At 43.0% G+C, this 13463-nt stretch overlaps 1 protein-coding gene across 1 annotated transcript in view; it reads right to left on the reverse strand.

The window, feature by feature from the left end:
- LOC149434004 (nuclear factor of activated T-cells, cytoplasmic 2-like) overlaps window positions 1-12988 on the reverse strand; it is a gene marked incomplete at its 3' end in the record, with an annotated part of 73106 nt that extends 60118 nt beyond the window's left edge. The window contains exon 1 of the mRNA XM_089664233.1: window positions 12528-12988. Within this exon, the coding sequence (XP_089520359.1) occupies window positions 12528-12651 (124 nt within the window). The remainder of the gene's footprint in view (window positions 1-12527) is intronic.
- Between the last annotated feature and the right edge of the window lie 475 nt (window positions 12989-13463).

Genomic DNA, 13463 nt, shown 5'->3' on the forward strand with positions numbered 1-13463 from the left:
CAAACAGACTTCATTTAGATTCACTTCCTTTTCTTGTTGCAATTATTTTTTTCCAGTGTAATCCCTTGCTACACGTTGGCTGGGAGGCTGCCAGCCTCTTTTGTTTAAAAATCCCAAACCCGTTCCTAGCAACCCTGAGGGACGTCACCTGAGTTCATTCCCAAACGTGCCATGTCCTCAGACTCTTGCCAGGCATGTCAAAAAGCCAATACTGAGCTGTGGATATGAAGTCTCAACGTGCGGGAATCTTATACTACAAAATAGGCCTTAGCACGATTTACACAAATACCTTGAGGATTTGTAAAAAATGAATGTCCGCAGTCACCCCATCCCTGAACCGACTAAGAAACTCACAAAAGGCCGACGACCAACAAAAATAAGAAATATTAGAAATCATTTTGTAGAGAGTTGTGAAATATCTCTCAATATTAGCCAATCACACGGTAGCAACTCAATGCATTTAGGCATCTAGATGTGGTGAAGACGACTTGCTGAAGTCCAAGCATCAGCATGGGGAAGAAAGGGGATTTAAGTGACTTTGAATATGGCATGGTTGTAGATGCCAGACAGGCTGGCCTGAGTATTTCAAAAGCTGCTGATCTACTGGGATTTTCATGAACAACCATCTCTAGGGTTTAAAGAGAATGGTCTGAAACATAAAAAATATCCAGTGAGTGAGAGTTGTGTGGAGAAAAATGCCTTGCTGATGTCAGAGATCAGAGCAGGCACGCTCCCAAGCCGCACGTGTCCATTCACACAAGAGCGTGGCTCGGCCCCACCCCTCACTCTCTCATTGGCTCACTGGCTGTGATTGACAGCTGCATGAGCCGAGGAGAGAAATACCCGGGAGAGCCACAGCTCTCATACACATTGATGGATTGAGATGGGGCTGGTGGGGGGGGGGGGAGGGCTGGGGGGAGCTGTATCCATTAGGTTTTTTACCTTAATGCAAAGAATGCATTACATAAAAAGAAACCTTCAGCCTTTAGACCACTTTAAGTACATATATCTAAAGCTGGCCATACACACAGACTTGTTAATCACACAAAACACCACGGATCTACAAATCTCCCCTGCCGGCTATTGTATTCTGACAACTGGCTCTAGCAGTTGTCAGAATACCCAAACAGTGTCTGCATCTCAATAGATGTAGGTGCTGTTTGGCCATCATTTTCTACAGAAAGGGCAACCATGGATTGAATTTCAGCTGTGGAATGGCAGCTTTAAAGGATAACTCCACCTTTGTGGGAAAAAAATTACCAAATAAACAAAAAATAATATAGAGTATATAACACATACAATTATGACACAAGCCATATTGTAACTGAATGTGTCTTGCCTTTTCATTCTGCAGGGATGTAATTTTCTGTAAAATGAAATGCAATATGGCTACCTGGATGTGTTCTGTACACAGCTCTTCTACAGAACGCTCCCCAAATATGTCACTTCCTGCTTGTGTGATTGGCTCACTGATTTTCCCAGAAGTCTGCACTAAGATACAAATCATGGTTTAAGCATCCCCTGCAACAAAAATTTCATTTTTGGCGAGATATTCCCAAAGGGAAATCACGTCTAAAGGGATGCAGACCCTGCCAATTTCCTCATTAGAACTCTGCAGGTGCAGCAGCTGATTGATAATTATAAAATCACTCCCATACAGATTCGCTCTGCACATGGACACAGACAAACCGCTTTTTCTCCACAATAACAAAAAAGTAGGAATCTGCTACAAAGTTTGTTAAATTCCCTGCAATGTACATAGGTCACTCAGACGGAGTTACTCTTTACACCCCGGTCACATTAGGTGCGACTTAGCATGCAATTTGCAAATCGTATGCCAAGTCACACTCTACTGTCCGCTATTAGAGCAGTCAAATCGGTGCGGTTCTGAATTGGTCGGAGCCGCACCGATTTCTGAAGTAGTACATGCACTATTTTTGGTGCGATTTGCATAGACATCTGTGTCAGATGTCTTGCAAATCGCACCTCAAATCAGCAAGTCACCAGAATTTGAAATTGTGCAACTTCACTGCAAGTTGCACGATTCTGAAATCGGCTTTGATGTGACCGGGGTGTTAAGCTGCAAAATCTCTGAGGTACAAAGGAAAGCACTGGGCGATCAGATCTAAAAGGACTGAAATGCTGCACAATAGTGGGCTGAGCCTCTAAATACTCTCCTTTAAAAAAGTATGTTTTAAGCAGCTTAAGTGAATACTGGGTGCACTGGAAGTGTCCTAAAGGAAATCTCATGATTGATAAGTGTGTGGGCAACAATAGAAGTATCAAAATCTGCTTAGTAGATGAACAAAATTGCATATTTACTGTACAAGATCAGTGTTTAAAATCAGGGTATTTTCAGGGGTTGGTTGTCAATATTAGGCACAGCTGGAAACTGTGCAGTAAAGCAAGCAGTACCCTGGCCAGCGCAACAGACATACTGACCCAGCCAACTGGAAAATACCAGCAAGTTATCCGTTGTACGTCTTTGGTGATTGTTAAAAGGATCTCTTGTCTTTAATCTTCTTTCATTAGAGGCCACAGATGCTACAGTGGTTACAGTGAGACACTACAAAGCCATGCAACAATGTCCAAAATGAATCCCTGGTATGTTACAGCTTCTCCGACCTAATTAATTCCATGCTGCTAACAAGGACAAATCATTCAATTATGGTTTTTTGGTACTTTGAACATAAGAAAGGAGAACTTCAAAAAGAGCCCAATAAACTGAACTTGAAGAATGTCATGAGGGGGAGAGCGGGTCCTCGTTGTACAGTTTTGCACAAAAGTCAGAGGCTTTAAAAATAAAGGATGACAAGATTTAGGGAAAAAAACAGGCCATTGCAAACCAATGGTACTTAGAGGCTCCAGGAAGATCTAAACGTGGAAAAAAAAGGCTGAATTTGTTACAGAATGCACATTAAGGCTTGGTTCACATATGTGCAGGTGGTGCCGCTGCGGATCCGCACAAAAATCTGTGCAGCCGCACCACCCACACAGAACAATGCGGACCCGTGGGCGTGTGCCTCTAATTCTAATGGGACGCCACCCGCACAGGAAATCTCAACCGTACTGGGAACCGAGGTTCCCGTGTGGGCTTCGGTTTACAAAGAAGTGCAGAGACTTCTTCCCTTCGTGTCCCGGGACACGGGAGTCCATTCAAATGAATGTGCTCTCGTGGCCATGCAAAACGCGGCCCGCACGGACGCATAGATGTGAACCAGGGCTCAAAGGGAATCCCTGAAGTGTTTTTAGAAGAACTAAAAACTCCCAAACTACCACGTTGGAATTTGTATGTTTACTAAATTCGGCTATGAAGAAATATGATTTACACACCAGCAATTGTCATTGCTATATAAAGACCTCTTTGGTCAGATCTGCCCTACATCCAGCAACCAGAGATGTTCTAAACTGACTGCTGCTGTGTATGGTTCACTCCTGACCAGTACATTGACTGACTGCTGCTCTGTATGGTTCACTCCTGACCAGTACATTGACTGACTGCTGCTCTGTATGGTTCACTCCTGACCAGTATATTAACTGACTGCTGCTCTGTATGGTTCACTCCTGACCAGTATATTGACTAATTGCTGTTCTGTGTGGTTCACTCCTGACCAGTATATTGACTGACTGCTGCTCTGTATGGTTCACTCCTGACCAGTACATTGACTGACTGCTGTTCTGTATGGTTCACTCCTGACCAGTATATTGACTAATTGCTGTTCTGTGTGGTTCCTATCTCTGTGGGGAAGAGAGAGAAAGGAAATATGGTGACTTATACAAAATGTAAAGTATTCCTAAACCCAGGACCTACCAGTCTACCAGTACACAGAACATGGAAAAGCAATTATTGTAGTAAATACAAACTGCTAAACACCTTTTCTCATCAGCAGTATATAGCAGTCTTGGGGCTTCTATCAGTGTCCAGCAGAGCACTGGTCAAAGCTTGCAGTGAGGGCCCTCGATCCCCTCATGTTTTGCATTGTATTGGTAATGTTCTGTTCCCCTTTGTAATGTACAGCGCTGAGCGAACTATTGGCGCTTTATAAATACTGTATAATAATAATAATAGTGGGAGTTTTCATTCTCCCCTGATGGTCCTATGAGGCTGCGCAACCCCTGATTCTCTGTCTGGACAGCTCTGATTGGCCCTGTGCTGATCACATGCATCTTCCCAAAGAAAAAAAAAAACCTCTCTAGCCATAAACACCAAACTGAGCATTTGCAGAGTGCCTCCTGGGGCAGGGATAAGGGACAGTAGAAGGGGAGGATCCGAGAAAACAAGATCAAACAGCCTTTTTACACAATGCTAAGGGTAAACCCCTTAGGTTCCACAGTGAGTATAACAAGCATGCTTTACTGCATCTATAGACTGATTGTACTGTTGTGGGTTTAGTGACACTTAAGAACAGGTAACTTTCACCAATCATTTATCTAGACGTCCAACCTTTTGTTGTGTGCGCCAACTCCAAACCAGCTTGGTTAGATACATACAGGGCAGCAAATGATTCAAGCAGCTTATGTGTAGGTACTTAACAATGCGTATTACTCAGCATCAGGCAAAGGTCCGGTCAAAGCCAGATGAAAGGAAAACAATACGTAAAACCGTTTCATGAGTGTCATGAGAAACAGGTTAATCTGCCTCTGATTATGTTTAGCTTCCATTATACAGCTGGAAGAAATATCTTACAACCACAACACTTATTAAACAGCTTTACTGTAAGCACTATTCTAATAATGAAAATCCCATCTTCGGATGGTTTGTTTAAGCGTGTAAACTACACGCCACTGACAGACAAAGCTGCCATTCTGGGGCGCACATTATTATTCAGCCTAAAGAAGCACCAGGAACCGGCTAGAACACTGACAGATTGGGCTTTGACAGACTGGAGCCGTCAGGTTCTATGTAACATGCTGAACAGCTTATCAACAAGATAATGCCCTCAGTGATCTCCAACGTCTCCTCCAAGACCCACCAACAATACATATTCTACAGTAGCTGCTGAGAAATCTGCGTGTTTGGACAGTGTGAGGACAAGCCAGCAACAGACAAGAACTAAACACAAATGAATCAGAACCAGGTAAACGGATTTCTCCGTAAAGTGGAACCTCACCTAAAAAGAGTTTTGCTCTCCCCCCCCCCCCCCCCCACTCTCTGACTTTTTTTTTTTTTTTTCTGGAAATGGATACCTATTTCTTCCGCCCCGGCTTGCCTAGGAATTCTGCCTCCCCTACAACCTCCTAGGACAGATCACTTTTGTATAAATGTCAGTGGACTCACTTTTGTTGCCAGCGGTTTAGACATTAATGGCGGTAATATATATATATATATATATATATATATATATATTTGGAGGGGACAGCAAATTTCCATGTTATACAAACTGTACACTGACTACGTCACATTGTAGCAAAGTGTCATTTCTTCAGTGTTGTCACATGAAAAGAGAGAATCAAATATTTACACAAATGTGAGGGGGGGACTCACTTCTGGGAGGTACTGTGTAAGTCACCTTATATTTTCTCAGAACCATACAGAGCAGCAGTCAGTCAATATACTGGTCAGGAGTGAACCATACAGAACAGCAGTCAGTCAATGTACTGGTCAGGCGTGAACAATACACAGCAGCAATCAGTCAATATACTGGTCAGAAGTGAACAATACACAGCAGCAATCAGTCAATATACTGGTCAGGAGTGAACCATACAGGGCAGAAGTCAATATACTGGTCAGGAGTGAACAATACACAGCAGCAATCAGTCAATATACTGGTCAGGAGTGAACCATAGAGAGCAGAAGTCAATATACTGGTCAGGAGTGAACAATACACAGCAGCAGTCAGTCAATGTACTGGTCAGGAGTGAACAATACACAGCAGCAGTCAGTCAATATACTGGTCAGGAGTGAACCATACAGAGCAGCAGTCAATATACTGGTCAGGAGTGAACAATACACAGCAGCAGTCAGTCAATATACTGGTCAGGAGTGAACCATACAGGGCAGCAGTCAGTCAATATACTGGTCAGGAGTGAACAATACACAGCAGCAGTCAGTCAATATACTGGTCAGGAGTAAACCATACAGTGCAGCAGTCAGTCAATATACTGGTCAGGAGTGAACCATACAAGGCAGCAGTCAGTCAATATACTGGTCAGGAGTGAACAATACACAGCAGCAGTCAGTCAATATACTGGTCAGGAGTGAACCATACAGGGCAGCAGTCAGTCAATATACTGGTCAGGAGTGAACCATACAGTGCAGCAGTCAGTCAATATACTGGTCAGGAGTGAACCATACAGAGCAGCAGTCAGTCAATATACTGGTCAGGAGTGAACCATACAGTGCAGCAGTCAGTCAATATACTGGTCAAAAACACACATATCTTTTTTGCAGTGCCTCGCCGAATAGATTCATTTATCACAGCAAATCTAAGTCATAACTTTTATGCATACATTTAATACATTTGAAAGTGGATTTTTATTTTATTACAGGCACCACATATTTTACAAACGGTGATAATAACCTGCAAATTCCTGAAAGGGTTGCAATTTCAATCTCCACAAACTAAAAATGATATTTTATGGCCTCATCAAAATGACAGATAAATTATAAATAGTAGCCATTGGCAACAACCCCATTTTCCTGAGATTTACTGTTACAAGTGAAGCCTTAGGCATTAGGTTAGTAATTCAGTCCAGAGAAAAATCTGCATCAAGTAAATCCTGCAGTGGAGGAAATGCACATGTCTTTGGTGTCACAGAATAAACCTCAACTAGAAACTAATAGAAGAAGGAAGTGTGAAAAAAAGCGCTTACTCAGGATTGAAAGCATGGGAGCTACCTTGAGAATAAGGCTCCAGGCATTTGTTAATATAAGTATTTGGCCTATTTATACTGCTTTGCTTAGAACAGCAGAATACTGGCGGCAACAACGGACTACAACCTTTAAAACGTTCCATTGTTTGGCTAAATTTAGGTACATCTATAATGTTTATATTAATCCAACATCAGAACTTTAGGAGGCACAAAGCCTACTGAGAGGGGTCACAAGAACCTCTAGAGCCAAAAGATCACATGAAGCTTCCTCCCTATAAAAGGTCTCTTACATCCATTATTAGAACACACAAAAGGTTCATACTCATTAGGGCAAAGTCATTCTAACTTTTTATCATTTTATATTGTTTTCTCCAAAATACACTTACCCTAGGTTCACACTTGGGCTCCATGCACACGGGGCGTTTTAAAAACACCCCGTGTGCAGGAGGACTTATGCGGAAACACACTACTGTCCATTTAACATGGTTTTCTAAGGGTCTAGTTCAGGGGTAGGCAACCTGCGGCTCTCTAGCTGTTGTGGAACTACATTTCCCATGAGGCATTGCAACATTACAAAACTGACAGTTACAGATATGATTTGCAGAGGCGTGATGGAACTTGTAGTCCTGCAACAGCTGGAGAGCCGCAGGTTGCCTACCCCTGGTCTAGTTTTTCTGCAACAGATTGCAATTTGGGTGTAATAAAATTCAACAGACCGGCACCAAAACCGCAAGGTTAGGAAAGTATGACAGCTCTGTTCATGTTGTACGACTCTGATGTGACTTTACACACTCTGGCACTCAAGTGGCATCAAAGTCGCAGTGGAGGAACCTTTGTGTACAAAGTCACATGTTAGGGTTGGGGTTGGGGCTAAGGTTAGAGGTAAAGAGGAGCTCCAGTCTCCTTAAGCTGCTGACTTTTAGAAAACAACAAATGACCTGTCCCCTCCATCCAGTGGTTTGCTTATTGGCTGTCCTCTGTCCCCGGTGACCACAATTTAATTACGGGGCAACTGGCTGTGACATAGTGAATGGTCCCTCAGTCTTCTGGGACCTGTCATGTGTCCCGGAAGACTGCAGGGGGGAGGATAACTTTCACTCGCCTAGTACCTGTCAAAATTGGGTACTAGGGGGGGTACCTTTCCTGCCCTTCCTGCTCTTAGCACATTTAACATGTTCCTAAAACATTTCACAGACTCTGATCAATTACATGGCATTTACTATAATATCTGCTGACCAAACAAGTTCTCATTATCAAGATTAAGGCCTCATGCGGTTCAAATCCCAACCACGGCATCACCTGCCTGGAGTTTGCATGTTCTCCCTGTGCCTGCGTGGGTTTCCTCTGGGTACTCCAGTTTCCTCCCACACTCAAAAGACATGCTGGTAGGTGAATTGGCTCCTGTCTAAATTGGCCCTAGTATGTGTATGTATAAATGTGAGTTAGGGAGCTTAGATTGTACACCCCTTGAGGGTTAGGGACCTTAGATTGTACACCCCTTGAGGACGAGGGACCTTAGATTGTACCCCCCTTGAGGGTTAGGGACCTTAGATTGTACGCCCCTTGAGGACGAGGGACCTTAGATTGTACCCCCCTTGAGGGTTAGGGACCTTAGATTGTACGCCCCTTGAGGACGAGGGACCTTAGATTGTACACCCCTTGAGGGTTAGGGACCATACATTGTACACCCCTTGAGGGTTAGGGACCTTAGATTGTACACCCCTTGAGGGTTAGGGACCTTACATTGTACACCCCTTGAGGGTTAGGGACCTTAGATTGTACACCCCTTGAGGGTTAGGGACCTTAGATTGTACATCCCTTGAGGGTTAGGGACCTTAGATTGTACACCCCTTGAGGGTTGGGGACCTTAGATTGTACACCCATTGAGGGTTAGGGACCTTAGATTGTACACCCTTTGAGGGTTAGGGACCTTAGATTGTACGCCCCTTGAGGGTTAGGGACCTTAGATTGTACGCCCCTTGAGGGTTAGGGACCTTAGATTGTACGCCCCCTGAGGGTTAGGGACCTTAGATTGTACACCCCTTGAGGGTTAGGGACCTTAGATTGTACGCTCCTTGAGGATTAGGGACCTTAGATTGTACGCCCCTTGAGGGTTGGGGACCTTGAGATTGTACACCCATTGAGGGTTAGGGACCTTAGATTGTACACCCCTTGAGGGTTAGGGACCTTAGATTGTACACCCCTTGAGGGTTAGGGACTGATGTGAATGTACAATATATATGTAAAGCGCTGCGTAAATTGATGGCGCTATATAAGTACCTGAAATAAATAAATAAATAATGCACACTGAGCGTTTTTGAAGCTACTGCTAGGGGTGTAAGTTGTTTTTTTTCCTTCCTATAAACTCCCCTGCATGCTATCCTATGCGTCCCTGTACACACAGGCATTTAGCAACGTTTTGTGGCAGGAGAGTTTAGTGGCAGAAAAGAAAAAACCCATGGCCAGGGCATCCTGGAGCAGCAGCGTTTCGGCTGAAAAAAAAAATGATTGATGCGCTTAAATACGCCTAAACGGTAGGCGCTTTTATCATATGAGCAATCATTTATTTCAATGGCCAGAATAAAATATCTATTCTGGCCAATGAAATTAATTAACGCCCAAACACTTGACGCAGGTAAACGCGGTACACACTTTTACAATCATCAGGCGTTTTGGCTGCTGGCTCTTAGTGATGTTGGGGCCACACTTGAGGCCCCCCCCGTATCAACAAAGTCGGCCACCTCTGAACTAGGCTATAGCTAGAGCAGCCAATGCTATAAAACTACAACTCCCAGCATGCTTTGCCATCTGCCACTCAGGCCTGTGAAGTAAAGTTGACAGTACCACACCAATCCAGTGCGGGTTCAGTGTTAATGCTGCAAATATGTTTGAACATTGTAGAATATTCCTCTTGGACTTGGCACGTTCGGCCAAAATACTGAGCTGCTTCCACTTGAAGAGTTAATTTACTCAGCTGCTCAGATAGTATGCAGGAGTTCCATGTGCGCCTCTGATTACACGGTAGCTTGCACATCCTAAATAAATCAAGGTATTATCTTGTAGACACATGTAAATATTTGTCCAGCATACAAACTAGATGCATGCAAAATGTACCAGCTTACACACATATGGTGCAGGATCTATGTAATTTCTGGGTGATTTCTACATTATTTAACCCTCTGCTCGACTGCAGTTCTCCCACCGCGACTCACTGTTTCCTGTTCTCTGCTGTCACTATGCCAGACCATACTGAACACATGTGCAGCCACGGCTCATTGATATATTAAGATGATGCTTTGTATTTGATGACATATCTGTCAACACGATCACAGTACTGGAGAACAGACTGACACAATCCTAAAATCACTTTTACTGTTCATACTGCCAATCCAGAGTAATCAGCAGTGAATACTCGGGGTTTTGACATTTAAAAAGCAGTATTAAACCCAAATGCAAACATTTATTAAATTGCTGCTTATCAATTCTTATGTGTGATGACTGCATTCGTTTTCCTTTTTAGGCTTCCTTTCTTTTATTTTTTTTTCTGGTATTCCAGCCAGCAAGTCTGTTGTTTTTCACAGCAGAAACTCTCCAGGAGAATGTATCAGTTTACATGGATGAGACAAACCACTGGCAGGGGTGGTTACAATGATCAGCTTTTATTTATTCATGTAAAACCTTTATGCCAAAAGGTAAAGCAAAGTTTTATGTAACTGATTATAAAGTGTGAGCTGGAGCTTGGCCTCAATTTGTTAGTGTAATTAAATCTGCTAGTACATCTAACACTGCCCTCTAATGATACACCGATATATCGGCTGTCGGAAATTTTTGACTGAAAATAGGGTTATCTGCGTTTTGTCGACAGAAAAATAAAAGGTGCAGAAAATTGACTTCTGTGCAGACTCGCGTCCCATTGACTTCAATGCAAAAACGCCCCCTACTGACTTCAATACAAAATCACTTTCCTTTTACGTCAATGCAAAATAGGGCCTACTAACGTCAGTGCAAAATTGGGTCCCATTGACTTCAATGCAAAATCGTGCCTCATTGACTTCAATGCAAAATCGCGCCTCACTGACTTCAATGCAAAATCGCGCCTCACTGACTTCAATGCAAAATCGCGCCTCACTGACTTCAATGCAAAATCGCGCCTCACTGACTTCAATGCAAAATCACACCTCACTGACTTCAATGCAAAAACATCCTCTATTGACTTCAATGCAAAAACACCCCCTATTGACTTCAATGCAAAAACACCTCTCTTTAAGGTTTTTAATTTTATATAGATTGCATTTTATTTTCTGTAAAATTTTTGTGTTACTTTCAATAAAAGTTATTTTACGTTACTGGATTGTATTTTTTAAATTCATATTCATTTAATATTTCATGATATTAATTAAAAAGTCAAATATAATACAATTATATATGTAAAATATATATTTAAAAAAAAAAAGGTCCATTTCAGTTTTGGTTTTCGGCCACGTATATCCCTAATTTTCGGTTTTGGTTCAGAATTTTAATTTCGGCTCACCACTACTACCCTCCCCTGCAGACTGACAATGGTGCTGTCTGCAGTACCTCCTGTGCTCATTTCTCCAGAGTGGTGTCTCATGAATACAGGTGATGTGTTACTGGCTAGATCACCAAGTAAAAACAGGTGGGGGGGGGGGGGGGAGCAAAAGACAAGAAAACGAATGCAGCCACCCCATTTAATAATTGGTAAGCTGCAATATATGCCTCTTAGATTGTAAGCTCCCAGGATCAGGGCCCTCCTATCCCTCTTGTATTGAACTGTGTTGTTGCTGTATTGTCTCCCGTTATATTGTAAAGCGCTGAGCAAACTGTTGGCGCCATAAATCCTGTATAATAATAATATTCCTCCTACCAGTCCATCCCCCACAGTTACTACCTTTTGTACCACCAGCCCACCCCCTCTTAGATTGTAAGCTCCCAGGATCAGAGCCCTCCTATCCCTCTTGTATTGAACTGTATTGTTCCTGTATTGTCTCCCGTTATATTGTAAAGTGCTGAGCAAACTGTTGGCGCCATAAATCCTGTATAATAATAATAATATATTGCAAATTTTTGGTTTGGGGTTTAGCACCGCTTTAAATCTCTGAGTCTAGAGTACTGAATACTGCTGATAATTCTGCAAAATGGCCACCAAATTGGTAATACGCAATAACACTGAGCCAGGAATTGACATTCTTGGTGGACGTAGGTGAATGCAGTTTATGAAAGTGCTCTTTTCCTGATGACAAATTCTCTTTTAAGAAGAAAACTATCAACTATTTTTCCTGAATGGGTCCAGCTTGACCATCACTGATACCTCATGGAAGAAAAAAAAAAAAAACCATTCAGGAAATGGCTATATTGTAAACTTTAGCAAAAGCATGAACATAATGGTACGCAACTAGACATGTGCGGCAGAAAACTAAACACAGTAGATTCTGTACCAAAAAGCAAATACAAGGATAGGTTAATAAATGTACACAATGCTGTGCAGCCTGCAAACAGATGAAAAATAGAAAGCAAACATTATTTTACGGCCCTGCTGTGAGTGAAAGAGATTTAACCCTTTGCTTTCTCTAGTCTAGCATACATGTCGCCTCAGACACGTAACACGCACACCTCCCATAAATGAGCGTACAATATTCATATCACTAACACACAACACGGAACACCTGCTGCTTCTATCCCCAGTGTTTACAAACCTTCCACAGAGTTGGAAGACTCAAAATTAAACAGGTCAGCAAAGTCGAAATCAATATCAGGGCTGTCTTTAGAGCAGTGCATTCCCAACGGGTCAGGATCGAGGATTCGATCGGCGGAGCTCATCTCTACTAAAAAAATATAAATAAATAAGATACTAGCGACCGGTTGTAAATCCTCAAGACAAAGCGGGTCCAGGGAGTTCTAGAAGGTTTGCTAGAAAAATTTCAGTCCTTGGGAAAATAGGGTTCCGCTGATCCAGAAGCACATTGGAGGTCCATCTAAAAAAAATAAATGAAATAAATGCACAATGATGGTGCAGGCTGGTTGGAGCAGGATGGAACAGGTTCTCCTTCAGGTGTGCAAATGGTAAGTGCGTGTTCGGACGGCGGGCTGGGAAGACGGGTCCAGGGCTGCTCTCGGCTCAGTGACAACAGATCACAAGTGTGTGAAACTGGCAGAAGTACAGAAAGCAGCGAGTGCAGAACTTCCTGCTCACAGCAGACACCTGCAAGTGACGAGGCGTGTCCTGCAGCCACAACTGGAGAAGAGAGCATGTCAGCAGCCGGTGTCACATACTAACACTGCCCCCCGGGCACTAAACAGGAACAACAATAGCAATCTGCTAACCTCTTCCTTCCCTTCTTCATAATCAAGACAAAACGAGGACCACACCATGCCCAGTACACACTGTAATAATGAGGCAGGGAGGGCAAGGCACAACGTTTACCAATCAAACAGGAAAACCACCATTTGTTTTAGTTCCTCAAACGACTACAGTAAGCGAACATTGGATTGGGTGACCTGCAAGCTTTCAAGACAGCCTAGCTCATAGGGGCACAACCTGGGACCCTCCAGCTGTTGTGGAACTACAAGTCCCATGAGGCATTGCAAGGCTGACAGTTACAGGCATGACTCCCAAAGGCAGAGGCATGATG

Source organism: Staurois parvus, unplaced genomic scaffold (assembly GCF_062004578.1).
Source record: "Staurois parvus isolate SC_StPar_1 unplaced genomic scaffold, SC_StPar_1.0 ptg001862l, whole genome shotgun sequence".
NCBI classification, from domain to species: Eukaryota; Metazoa; Chordata; class Amphibia; order Anura; family Ranidae; genus Staurois; species Staurois parvus.